Source organism: Lissotriton helveticus, chromosome 4_1 (assembly GCF_964261635.1).
Source record: "Lissotriton helveticus chromosome 4_1, aLisHel1.1, whole genome shotgun sequence".
Taxonomy (NCBI): Eukaryota; Metazoa; Chordata; class Amphibia; order Caudata; family Salamandridae; genus Lissotriton; species Lissotriton helveticus.
In genome coordinates, this window is record NC_136063.1 from 2,029,035,789 (window position 1) to 2,029,049,473 (window position 13,685).

Genomic DNA, 13,685 nt, shown 5'->3' on the forward strand with positions numbered 1-13,685 from the left:
CTAAAAGTGAGTTCGACCGCCCTATGGAAATTAACATGGGGAAAACACGTTTTGGGACCCCCCTTTTATCTCGGCCCCCGCTTGACGAATCCCCCCCAAACTTTCAGGGAAGGACCGGAGCGCCGCGAGGCAAAGTTAAGGAAAAATTCAGGAAGATTCCTCAACCGGCGCCAAAGTTATTCCCAATAGAATGTTGCGATTTCCCTATGGAAAACAATCCTAACTATATATACCTACTGGCTATCGCCAGTAGGTAATATATATATATTTATATATATATACACACATATACATATGTTCCTCATGTAAAATTCCCTAAATATACTATTAAAACGAAATTATGAATGTCAGTACAAATATACTTTATTGACATATACCGTAATTATCAGTGTGTTTCACCTTATTTTTGAAAATTCATTAATTCAACTTAAAGGAATTCAATGGTTCTGGCAAGAAAGATAATTCATTGGTCCATTGGAATGCACATTACGAGTTTGGGTTGAAGTAAAGCGATAAGTGAGGTTTTGTAACCAAGCGTTAACAGTAAATTTAAAAACGGATACACGAATTCACCCACTAGCTTGTAAACAAATGAAAACAACATGAAAACATAATTTATATAAGAAAATACACATACAAAAATTGACCGTTCGTGTTTAAAAAAATAACACTAGCAAAGAAAATAAAACTCTACACTATTATTTTTCCACATTAGTTTCCTCTGCAGGGTTATACATTCTGTTCAGGCAGACTTCCACATGATCTCCACCCAAGTGACAGATGTCCAGGATAAAGATGAGATGTAATCTGTTGAGGTCATGGATCGATTTCACATTTTTACCTGCAAGTGACATTGAATTGGAAAATTTTAAAATATATATTATATATAACCAATTATGTATTTCTGTCTACCATTCATACCCAATTACTTTGATAACCTTTACTCTAACATTTGTTACCCAGGCGCGAGCAGCCTGACGGACACCTTCGGAACAATGTATCTAAAAGCGTTTCAGTGTGTTCAACTACGAATATATTGTGACTGTTCTATTCATAGCAACATATGGTATAGTACAATAAAGCACATCTTGTGAACTGAACTTAAATCAGGTTTCCTAACATTGCTGGAAAGGTTTCTTTATTACCTTTTCTCCGAGGCGTGGCAAACCTTACTCACAGTGAGTCTGCTAACACCAGAATGCACGCCTCCCTCCTCTGAAGCAGTGTAGTGCTGCAACTAGGATTACAGCTCGGGGCTGCATCCGCACCCAACCGCTGGATTATCAGCAGAGGAGCAGAGCTATGATGAAACTACCATAAGTCAGGACGAATTGTACACATTGCCCATGGTTCTTTTTCTCTGGAGACGAGCACCGACAGGCCATACTCGGGAATGAGAAACAACAAATGTAGGCCAAGTCCTCTGCATTCCAGGCAAGATTATGTACGAGTGGACTGCCTTCTTACACAGCTTGCTTAATCGTGGAGCTTACATGCATTGCGCTCAGAATGCCATGACAAACCTCGGGTCTGAACATTTACCCCCCTCCAACACAGTGATAATAGCTTCAACCTCAGAAATTCCCCTGGTCCCAGTTCTGCAATGAGCTCCTCCCTTCCTGCTTTAAACAACTGCAGTACGGCAGTCTTGGCTCTTCAACCATTCACCCCCACCACACCCACATCCACCACATGGCCAATCCAACTCACCACTAACACTCTTGCACCCCCTCCAGTTGAACAGTGGAACCACAAAGAACCCTCCCTCCCCCTTTCCAAATGTAAGAGTCATAGTTTACCTCACTATTACTCCCAACCCATCGAGCTGAGAGCTGGAATGTGCTCTCAAACTTACTTCCCATATTCTAATTCTAGAAGCTCACACTGCTTTCATTAGGAAAATACTGGATGCTTTTAAGACCGGAAAAAACAAAATATAACTGAAAATAGGATTTAAGATGTCAAAGGCATTTACAGACTTGGATTTTCACTTCCAGCTGTAATTAGTGGGAATGCACTATTAATCTGTCTAACAACCAACTCCTTCCTTTGAAAACCCGAGTCCATGCATTCATTACTCAAGATAAAGCCATGCCTCTGCCAAGAAACAAGCGTAACTAATGACTCCCTTTCTATCTCACATAAGCATTTTACTGTCAAAAGGTGAAGCGCTGAACTATTTAGAATTCACAATTGAATACCAAATTTTATGTATGTATTTGTCTTTCAAAAATGAAAATAAATGTCTAGTAACACCCTGCATCTAACCCATCAAGTTGTAACACCCCCCCCTAATCTGGGCCAATTCATTGAATTACAAAACAACCATGAAACAGACGTGTACAACGCAGAATAAAAGCATCCATACGGAAATAATTTAATTTATGTGAGGCTTTACACTACCCAACCTTTAAATCCACCTGAACAAGACTCGACCTCAGTGATACCTTTTTAATAGACATTATGCTAATTCACATATGAAACTAAATATATTTGCAAGAGGCATCATTATCTTCGAAGCCCAGCAAAATACCAGGATCAGTTAATCATCTCAAAATTCTAAGGGACTAACACAGTGTCTGCAATGAGCACAACTGGAACGCCAAGCAAATGCTGGAAACACTCAGATCCATGGGGATTTAAACAACAAACTAAACCACAAGACACACAGATGGGTCAGCACAGGTGGATGCATTTTAAAATTATTATGAAGAAAACAAACACTGTCATACTCACAAAAAAGAGAATTCATCAGAAAGCATAGAAAAAACGTATTGTTAATGCCACTTATTATTGGGAATGAAGTAGCCCATGTAACATCCTCAAAATCATATCGTAAACATTCTCCTCATTGTTCATTCTATGTTCAAAATTATGTCACTAAATGGCAACTACTTTCTCAACAATGAACCAAACGGGAATATAATGGCATTTTCTTCATCTGCTCCGATCATTCATTTAAGATATAAGCTGCATCTACCAAGCTTCACAACCACCTCCTCAGGATGATCATTGTAGTCATGTTTTCCACTCACCAATACTCACATTCTACTCCTGCACACTTGATATATGCTCTTATGCTCGTCATAGAGAATTAGCAGCGTACGTGTACGACAACCAGATAGACATTGCTCGGATGTAACTAAATAGCAGAGCATATCTGGAGCAGGCATACATTTTCTGAAATATTTCCTGCGAACCAGAGGATAAACAACCCTCCAAAGGAAATACACAGGACACTTGTAGAAATGACGGATCTGCATTTACAAGAACCATTGTTGCCATAGATCTGTTGTTAATCATCAAAGAAATGCTGTCCCTCTTCAGATATTTTTTATATCTTTACAAGATTCCAACAGGAATCCCAAAAATAACTTTGTGAATCAAGCTATTACAAAACAGCAGCCTATTTGATAAGATCAGAGGGTCTATGCATGGGCACCCAATCATAATGAGGTTTTCCTAAGCCATGGAAGGATGATCAGATGGCTGTCCTGCAATTATATTGTTGCAGCTACCCGATAGCAAAGTCATAGGATACTATTTAAGGAGGCTACGGCTCCTGTGGATTGAACAATATATTCCAGTGCCAGACTTTCTATCCTATCCTAGGACATACTTACTTCTGTTTGAGCCAATGGCACGGGAGACTTGCCTGAAATGAAAGGCACTTAGGATAAGCATGCGCAGGAGGAGATCTAAATACAGTCACCAGAGGATCACCAGCAGCTTTTTCCCCGAGAATTTCCAGAAAAGTAAAGCTTATACCATCTACTTCCCTCTGCTTCAGTCGCACTTGATCAAGCTCCCAATCATGTTAGACCTACTCTAAGTGGTGCAGCACAGCTGTTCCGCAGTTTCACTCCCCTGCCAGAGAGGCAAACTTTATAAGAATCTCTACATCATAGGGCCAAATCTTTTCCACAGACACAATGTGCAGATCCTGTCCTTCCAGATGAGATACTGCACCATATTATTGTTGTTTTGAGTATAAAAGTACTTTTTTCTCTATTTGCGGGAGTAGCTTATTGTGAGTCGGGTGAACCACATTTATTTCCCTGTAATGTAGAAGCAGCTCCTTTAATACCCAAAGGTCCTCACTGAAGGATCATGCTGGCTGGGTGTCCATATTTCCAGCGTGGCGTATACCAGAAAGACTACAGCACCAGAATCTCCTATTAGCACAGGGAACCACAAACATATTTGCAGATTCCATTAATGCAGGGAAAACTAGCCTCAGAAGGCCACTGAGGGGTTTGAATTCATAAACAAACAAGAAAATAATAATCTGACTACATAAGGAGAAGGAGCTCTGCATTTTTTGCTATCAGAGGTCAACCCGTATTATACAGTGCTTTATAAATCAATTCTACCACTTTAAACAGGTGTCATGAATAGATGTGCCTTAGTCTGAGCTGATGGCAAAGAATTCAGTGACCTTGAAAGAATGCACGGATGAGTCAGCCTATGCTGGGATTCAAACTTGTGAACACCAAATAACTGCAATGTTAATGGTGATCCACCGTACAGGAGAAATGCAGGAATCCTTCAGAGCGTGAAAAGCTTGCTTTTTCTACCATGCTGGATAGGAGAAGCTTAAGAGTTTCTGTTGCATGATCATTTTCCAGAGGGAAGACAAATCATTTGTGCCACGTAGTGGCAGTTTCGTGAACTTGACTTGGAAAAACGGCATCAAAAATAATTTTTAAACTTCGGGTATAGTAAGGAATATATATTTACAAGTGGGTGATTTTCTTTATTATTCTTTATTAACCAAAATGCTTGTCTTTAATAGAGTTGTACGAGTAGAACAGAACCTTTCCTGAGCTTTTACCTGAGATAGAACTTAAATGAATATCTATGCGACTTTACAGAAAAGCAGAATAATCTTCTGAATTATCACAATCAGAATAAGGATAGATGAAAACAACCAAATAAATCCTCGATGACAGTGAGGATCTGGGTAACAGCAACCTTTAATTCTCTGCTTTTGGAATTTGTTTGGGAGAATATGGTCAAGGTTGAGTACAGGCCTTTGTTCGTCTTTATAAGTATTTTATGTAGCGTTATTGCTTGTAGTTTTTCAGTGTTCACCTGGATGTCGCGATTTTGAGAAAAATGTTGAAAAGAGAGTGGAAATCAAGGAGCGTTCTGCTGCTTAAACCTCGCCCCGTGCACAGCTGGCCTCAGAACAGGAGGAAACCGACATGTAAATGTCTGTGTTTCACAACACGACGGACGCAAATAAAAGTGCTGCTTTCGCTGACCTCATGGTGATGAAAGGCTGAGCCCATCTTTGATAAGATTCCAACCTCCAGGTCTGGCGGTTAAGGATGTCTCAGCTCAAGCCTCACACCCTATCCAGCTGTGCGCTCTCATTTCTAAGGCGTTTACCTGCCTAAAGTATAACACTGTGGACTACAAACTCCAGGGTGCACTGCGTAAAGTACGTCAGGCAGGGTTGTTCCGGTCTTAAAAGTCTTCAAACGTTGATCCTTTTTATCGGAACAATTGAAATAAAAGGCTTTGGAGTCCCACTGACTCCTCGGGTGGCAGCGGCAAAACCAGGAGGGGCTAATTCTATATGGTGAAGTTATGTGGCATTTGTGTTTACCTTTTAATTCAGAGACATCTGCCACTATGCAATGAAGTTACATTTAGAGTGTCTGTAAATGTATGACCGGTCACACAATCTGTACATCCTGGTTTTCAGTCTGCCCTTCTGGTCACCACTTGTATCACCTTTAACCCCATAGCTCCCAGACTGGAATGTTTCGAAACGGGAACTTCTGACATCTTTGTTCACTTTGCATGCTGGTACTTGTAGTGTCACTCGACCCATTATGTCCCTAGGCATGCGGGACTGCCGCTACCAGCATATGGTGACATGAGCGGGTTTAGTAACTGTCACACCTGACAGGGAACACCTGGAGGGCCCTGGGGCCTCACAGGCCCTCAACATGACAAACCAAAATACAGCAGAAACGACATGAAAAGAGCGAGCGTGAGACTGGGGGGGGGTAAAGCCAGGGACAGCGGCCGTCTCGAAAGATGTATTATCGAAAGACGTATTGTGCAACAGTTAGTTAAGCGCGAGTATATGGAGTTAAAGCATAAGGAAACGTAGTTTGTGTCAGCTGCATGGAAGTCGCAGGAAACGAGCATCTTGTATAGAACCAGGCATCAGAGGGGTTGTTCGGGAGCAAGTTTTTGCTGCTGCAGATTCTGATTCTCTGTGTTAAAAGGTGATGTGATCGCTAACAGGAATTACCCATTCGTATTTTCTGAAGCAGGAACAACCACACACCACCATGTTTCTCCAAGGTCATGAGAAATGCCTTGGAGAAACGCAGCGTCATTTTGGGATTTGGGGGCGTGTTTTTCTTTCTATCCTCTTCCCATTGGCTGGAATGTAAAATTCCAGCCAATGGGAAGAGGAGATAAAGAACATGAAAAAACACGCTCCGAATCCCAAAATGACGGGGCTTGAACTGACAGACGCCTTTCTCCTCCAATGGATGGCCTCCGTTTAGGAAGCCAGCCAATGGAGAAGAGGGGCGGGTTCAAGCCCCACTCTCTAAGATAAAGTCTCGGAGCGAGCCTGCGCAAGCGCAGCCTTTCGCTAGCCGAGACCTAAAAAGGGACTGCCTCAGACGAACCCTGGGAGACCCCGCAAGGGACAGAGAGGGAAGGGGATTTGAAGTTATCAGCTGCTACAAGCTGGATCCTGTCTGACAGAAATGATTTGACTAAAGCAAAGGCTTTATCCTTTACCCCAATATCCTCCAGTCTCTTCAGTAGGATTTGGCGGTTTACAGTGCCAAATGCCACTGAGAGATCCAGTAGGACCAGCACTGCGCTGCCCCCTGCATCCAGTGTCCATCTAATCTGTTCTGAGGCACTTACCAAGGCCAATTCAGAGCTATGATGCTTCCTAAATCTGAATTGGCAAGGATCTAAATGACTCTGGTCCTCGATGAAAGCTGACAGCTGTGAGTTAAGAGCTTTCTCGATTATTTTCGCCATCTGGAAATAGGACGATAATTCGACGGATCTAGCGTGTTTCGGTTGGCTTTTTTGATTAAAGGGAGAATATGCGCTATCTTCCAGACACTATTTTTCTGCCCTAACCATAAGATTAAAAATATGTGTTAGGTAGTCTGAAATAGTCTCAGCCACTAGAGGAATGATTTTCGGTGGGCATGGATTCTTTGGAGAGCCTGATTTAATTTGCAGGAGGATGGTTTTAATTTGGTCCTGGGAGAGTTCAGAAAAAAAGGTTAAATTGGACTTGTATTCAATATTGATAGTTTGCGAGTCAATATGACACTCAATTGTCAAATTTAGGGAGTCGATATGAGCATCCAAAGGATTGGAAGGAAAAAGATCAAAGACCGACTTAATGAGCCACAAACTGGTTATTGGCCAGCCTTCTGACGTCAGAGAGCAATCAAATTCACCCCCCTGGTTTGTCACGGTATCAGGATGTTGGCTGTAATATGAGATCTTGGATAGTAACAGACATGTGTGCCTGAATGTCTCCGATAGCTCCAACAAAGATAAAAACCATTAAAAAAAACACCCAAGACTCCGAATACTGTTTCGAAACGGTTAGCATTTGTATAGTTTATTCCCCTCACCAACGTAATGCAACCAAAAGGAATGTGCAAATAGCTGTCCACATAGTTTTTACAATGTAATGCACAGGGTTAAATCCTACAGCGATGATGTGCTTTAGGTAGTAAAAATAATAATAATTATGATAATATTAATAGCTAGCTGTTATTAGACAGTTTCATCACACACCTGACATTTCTAGGCCCTGTAAATCACATGTGATGCACTAAATTATCCGTCAATATACAGCATTTGCAAATGGCAGCACTGTTACCCCTATGAGTATCTGGGTGCTGTGTCTCCGTCGAAGAGCCAGAACTTGAGCCTATTTTTGAAGTCTGCAGACAAGGGGCTGTACGTAGATGGAGGAGAAGGTCGTTCCAGGTCTTGGCAGCGATGTAGGAGAAGGTGTGGCCACCGTTGCAGCTGTGATGGATGGGTTTTGTGTGTGTGTGTGCAAGGGGGTGTGAATAGGAGGGCAGGTGGGATCTATCTGAAGATTCTACGGAGCACGCAAACTGTGTGGAGCAGGAGGCAGCGACCGCATTAACTTGTCATGTCATGGTCGGTTGGCTGCCTAGAATGATGCCGAGGTTGAATGCATGGTCGGTGTGGGTCAGAATTCTGCATCAGCTGTGGTACCATGCGAAGGTGTTCTTCCCGACGGTCAGTACTTGAGTTTTGTCGGAGCTGAGTTGGAGGCAGTTGTCTCTTATCCTCTTGGCTACTTTGGTCATGGCTTTGGCGAAGTTGGTTTTGGCATTGTAAGGGTCCTTGGTGAGTGAAAGGATCAGTTAGTTGAGTGTATTTTGCGTAGGAGATTATGTTAAGTCTGTAGGATCCAACGACTTCTACGAGGTGGGTCATGCAGATGTTGAATTAGGTGGGGCTGAGGTATGATCTTTGTGGTACGCTGCAGTTGATTTCTTTGGATCAGGAGGTGAAGCGAGGCAGTCGGATGCTCTGTGTGCATGTGCATCCTGTAAGGAAGGAGGCAATCCACTTGAGGATGTCTTGCTGTATGCCTATGTTGTGGAGTCTGTTGATAAGGGTGTTGTGGGAGACTGTGTCAAACGCTGAGGAGAGGTAGAGGAGAACCAAGGCCACAGTTTCTCCACAGGAGTGTTCTGATGTCGTCTGTGGCTGAAATCAGTGCGGACTCAGTGCTGTGGTTGGTATGGAATCCTGATTAAGAGGCGTCCAGTAGGTGGTTTGGTTCTAAGAATTCGCTGAGCTCTAGGAGTTCCTTGTATGTTTAGCGTCGGGAGGGCCAGGGGTCCTGGAGCTGGGCGTTGTCGAACTGGTGGCGTGTTAGCGATGGGTCCGGTGGGTGAGACTGTTGCACGGTTATGCGGAGGCCTCCATTACTGATCTTGGTGGGTGGTCTATGAGCTATGCAGTTCTCTCTTTTTTTGTAAAGAGACTTTAGGTGCACAAAAAATATTTTAACTAGTGAATGAGGAATGCATAGTTATGTAAATAGTAGGATTTCTTTTACTGCTGTTTTTTTACTGGTCCTTTTAAATTGTACATTTTAATTAACTAAACAATAAAGATTATTCATATTAATTCATTCACTCAATTAATCTTACTATGACTGAATTGTGACCTGGCCTTAGCAGGATTTGAACTTGTGATTGGCAGCTCACAGCATACATCAGTGGCGAGCATTAATTCATTGAGCTATAGTCCAGGTTTATCATATCACTCCTGCTTCACTTGCTGAAGGAGCACGCTAGACCGTTCTCAACAGTCATATGAAGCACAGCAAGTAACGGAGATCAAGATGAAAAAAGTCACTTACGAAATAGGTTCACCTTGTTTGAGCTACTCGGTTTTTCCAGTGTCACTCATCACATACTTAATATATTGGTTTATTGTAACTGTCATTCATAACATATGAACCGTTGCCAGTGCTGGAGCACGAGGTCAATACATTTGCGCAGCAGCGAAATAAGCCCGCATAAGGATGGGCATCACTTTTCTTTCTTTCGATTTACTGTTTTGTGCAGCATTGGATGTGAATGGAGGCCACCTACAGTAGTTTAACCAATCGAAATTCGTTTTCTCTGACGTGACAAAACACGCTATCGACAAAACTATAGGGGACACCCAGGCACTGAAACTTACCCATAACATATGAGCCACTTTGTGATTATGCACAATCCTCAAGAATAATTAGTTATTAAAATGGAGCCTGGAAGGCTAATAATGATGGATGGGAGGGCTTTGAGAAAACAACAGGGTGGGGCAAACTCAGTCCCAAAGATATGACTGACAAACCTGTACAGCCAAAACCTGTAACTCAAGTGCCATATACTTCGATACTAAATAACTAGATACGCCCATTTTTTTTTAAATTAGGTCTGCTTCATGTTGCACTAGACCACCCACCCACAGATGTTTCTGAACCAATAGATGCTATTACAAAGTTAGGCTTTTTTCTGCTTAATAAAGATAGGTTCAGAAGACTCTACATGACTGATTGGTGGCAACTCTCACAAAATAAGTAGGTTCAACGATACCCACTGGAGCAATATCATATCCCAGCTTTTATTTCTTTGCACTCTCCATGTAGGAGTTGTGCCTGAACGCCAGCATTGGTTGTATTAGTTAAATTACATTTTTGTTATTTTACTGAATTCCTAGTAGGTGCTACCTGGTTTCTCGTTTCTATTTAAGATGCTTAATTTATTTTAACATTTTTCATTTGTTAGTTTTGTTACTCTTATGCCATTTTTTACTTGGCTAATCTTGGCTGGGGCTCCTTCCTAGTTTGTCCTGCAGCCTAATGCATGCCTTATCATGGCGGCCGCTGCCTGCACCCTTTTATGATTGATTGTGGATATGCTTCTACTTCTCATGAAAGATTAATAATGCACAACGGTGCATATCTGGAGCAAAATCAGCTCATGGCTTCTATGTACTTATATTCTCCATGTAGGAGAGATGCTGGCCCTCTGTATTGATGTAATTATTTTTCAGTTATTTTGCTACGATCCTTGTTTTCGGGTGCTGCCTGCCACAATTTGAGCTGCATTATTTATTTTAATAGTTTTCCTTATGCAGTTTTGTTTTTCTTCTTTTGCCTGCCTGATCCTGCCAACTATGGGATTTGGTGCTGCAGCCTTCCGCTTACTTGCCTTAAGATGGCAGCTACTGCTTGGTTGTACAGAGGACATGCCAAAGGCAAGCCGCCATGGCCAAACCAAAGCAAACCATGCTAGCAAACCATGCTGGTGTTTTCCAATTCCATCTTGGATATTCTGATGAGTTCTCACTAGAATTATACTACTATAGTTCTATTTAGGTAATTAGGGAAAAGCCAAACATATTGACAGATCAAGAATTACAAAGTATTTTAGGAGCATTTTCATACCGGACCATGTGTTAACATGAGCTGATAAGGGTGGGCGGTAATCCAGATTGGGGACCAGGGCGGAGCTTGAAGCGAAACATTAACAACATCAGAGCACATAATTATAATAGGGCTGAACAGTGCGGACAGTGGCATGATTAGAGGAGTGGAAAAGAGGGCTCACAGGAGAGGCGGGGGTGTATTATCTAGGCTCATCCAGGGAAGAGGAGAGTGAAATACTGGAGTGATATGTCATATAGCTCCTGAGGCAGGGTGTTGTCTCAGGTAAGAGTGAGGAAAAGTTTAAGGAGGGTATAACATGCGGTGGAAATGGGTCGCCAGTTGATGCGCTGAACCACCTCAAAGCGTAAAGCCTAGTCAGACACCAGGAGAGCCACTAAAGCTGGGTTGCTAGATAATTAGCCTCAAACGAAGGTGCACCGAGACTGTCCCTCTCCACCGGTTAATGCAGTTTCTGTAAACCTATGTGGTGGCGTTTGTTACTCCAGATAAACTCTGGAAGTACAGCATCTAAATCATTTTAAAAGCTATGGGGAGGGACCAAAGAAATGTTGGCGAAGTGATAAAGAAGGTGGGGGAGCATGCTCATTTTAGAGAAGGATATTTTCCCGGTTGGGGCTAGCGGGAGTGATTTCTAAACTTGGACCGGAGATTTCATGGATGTGTAGGTCCTCCGGGCACATGGAATTAGGAGTGTGGCCGACAGAAAAATGCAGTTGAGACGCACATAGAGGTTGTGCATCGTTGCATTAAAAAAAAAGCCAATCAATCTACCAGCCAGGATGGAGCGATCGCCATACGTTAATCAATCTCCAATGGTCAGCCCTCCCCTGCAGATGTGCTGCCTGCAGGTGGGGCTGTGTGCGAGGTAACAGGAACGATCCAAGGAGATGTCAAGGGGGCAATCATAGTCGCAAGGCTAAGATCCATAGGGTCCACGTTTTTTGTGCCAGTGTTTGGAAAGGCGTGGCCTAGAAAGCATCTTGCTCTATGTTAGGGGTGTATATGCTGCCCAGGAGAACCCTGGAGCAATCTAGACCGCCTTCTATGATGGAAAAGCATCCCTCCCTGTCCACTATGTTGTTGATTACCTGGAACAGGATGCTGGGGCGAACCCAAACAGGGGCGCCACACGTGTATACAGAATAAGTGGTGCCTGTGATGTGACCTCTCTAGCGCTTACGAAGTCACTGGAATTCTGTAATGTGCATCTTTTGGAGCAAGATGATCTGGGCGTTGTGGTGCTTAGCGTAACAGTAAACATCCTCGACTAGGTCGGGGCAGTGCGTAACAGTAAACATCCTCGACTAGGTCAGGACAGTTAAAAGTACAGGAGACATGAAATTTGTAGCAACAAGGATATACAAATATTTCTTCAATGTTTATCTTCAGTTCAACCTCAGTGGTAATTTCACAAGTATGCAATTTACTGTAAATCACTTGCCCTCATCCTTACCCATGATGTGCATCCCTACAAAAGGAAAAATGTTTCAGAAATACCAAAGCTGGAAAGTTGGTAGCTCAGAACCACCTTATGTTCCTTGTATATGAGATTCTGAATAATAGCCAACAGCAACAATTTCTGCTGACACACTTCCCGAAAGTACCAAGACAGACGGGATGTGTGGAATAATTCTTGGTGTTAACAAGGGTTGCCTTGTTAACACCAAGAATTTTCCCAGAGAATAATGCACCAACAGGCTTTGCATTCTATTCTTGCATCTTTTCGTTTTAACTTATCCACCCAAACTTTAAGTCAACTAAAGGAGTAGAAGAACAATACAGTTCCTGAATTACTGAGTGCAGCTCTTACTAGTGGCATACGTTATGTTGGAAAGGACCTTGGGCCTTACAGTTTGGCAAATAAGGTACTCTATCACAAACTCTTATAACCTTGTCTCTAATGACTATGATAGTGGGTTTTTACCGAGGATTTTGAGCTTTGTTTAGCAGTACAAAACTTCAACGTACCTCCAATCAGGATAAACCATAACTTCAAGACCATCGTCTGGCCATCATATTTTTTATTTTTATGATCCTCACACTCAGTTTTTTGTATACTCTAGAACCCATGTCTTTCACTTAGCATACCTATTGCATGGAACATCTCTCTCGGCAGAATCTACAGTTGAATCTACAGTTGCATCACATTTGCAAGGCAATCCTTCATCATCCTGGTTTTGCAAAGACCATACAACCTGGGTGAACTATGCAAAGAAATGGAAAATACCACAAAATCTTACCAGTGAGTGGAAATCTTTGGAGCATTCTTTTCATGCAGTTGGTGTTAGACTGGTCAGCTTGATTTGTAGGCCTTAACACAACATCTTGTGGATGTGTGGCATCCACAGGGAAATAAGCAACATCTATTGCGGCTCTATGGTTGAGATCTAAAAATGAGAAGACATGTGAAGCAATGAACATCATATTAAGAATGGACAATAGAAAGCTAAAATGAACCATGTAATGTTGAAAGTTAGGGCATCATCTTCATGTGGCTCCCAATGACCAAGGCGACCAAAGAAGCATCCATTAGTTCACGTTATGGCGTATAAAAAAAACACAGCAAGATTATGGAAAAAAATAAAGTATCAATGTAACAGTGCTTAAAATAATATTGTGATTGGTAAGAGTCATACAGAGTTTCTTGTTAACATTAAGTTGGTCCTATTCAAACCAAGTATCAGAG

The 13,685-nt window shown here is 42.2% G+C and overlaps 1 protein-coding gene across 1 annotated transcript in view; it reads right to left on the minus strand.

Moving 5' to 3' along the window:
* Positions 1–343: 343 nt before the first annotated feature.
* The window catches only part of RADX (RPA1 related single stranded DNA binding protein, X-linked), a 395,634-nt gene continuing 382,292 nt past the window's right edge, over positions 344–13,685 (minus strand). Inside the window, exons 13-14 of the mRNA XM_078688667.1 lie at positions 13,240–13,386; positions 344–841 (exon numbers count right to left, since the gene is read on the minus strand). Of these exons, the coding sequence (XP_078544793.1) occupies positions 699–841; positions 13,240–13,386 (290 nt within the window). The 3' untranslated portion in view covers positions 344–698. The remainder of the gene's footprint in view (positions 842–13,239; positions 13,387–13,685) is intronic.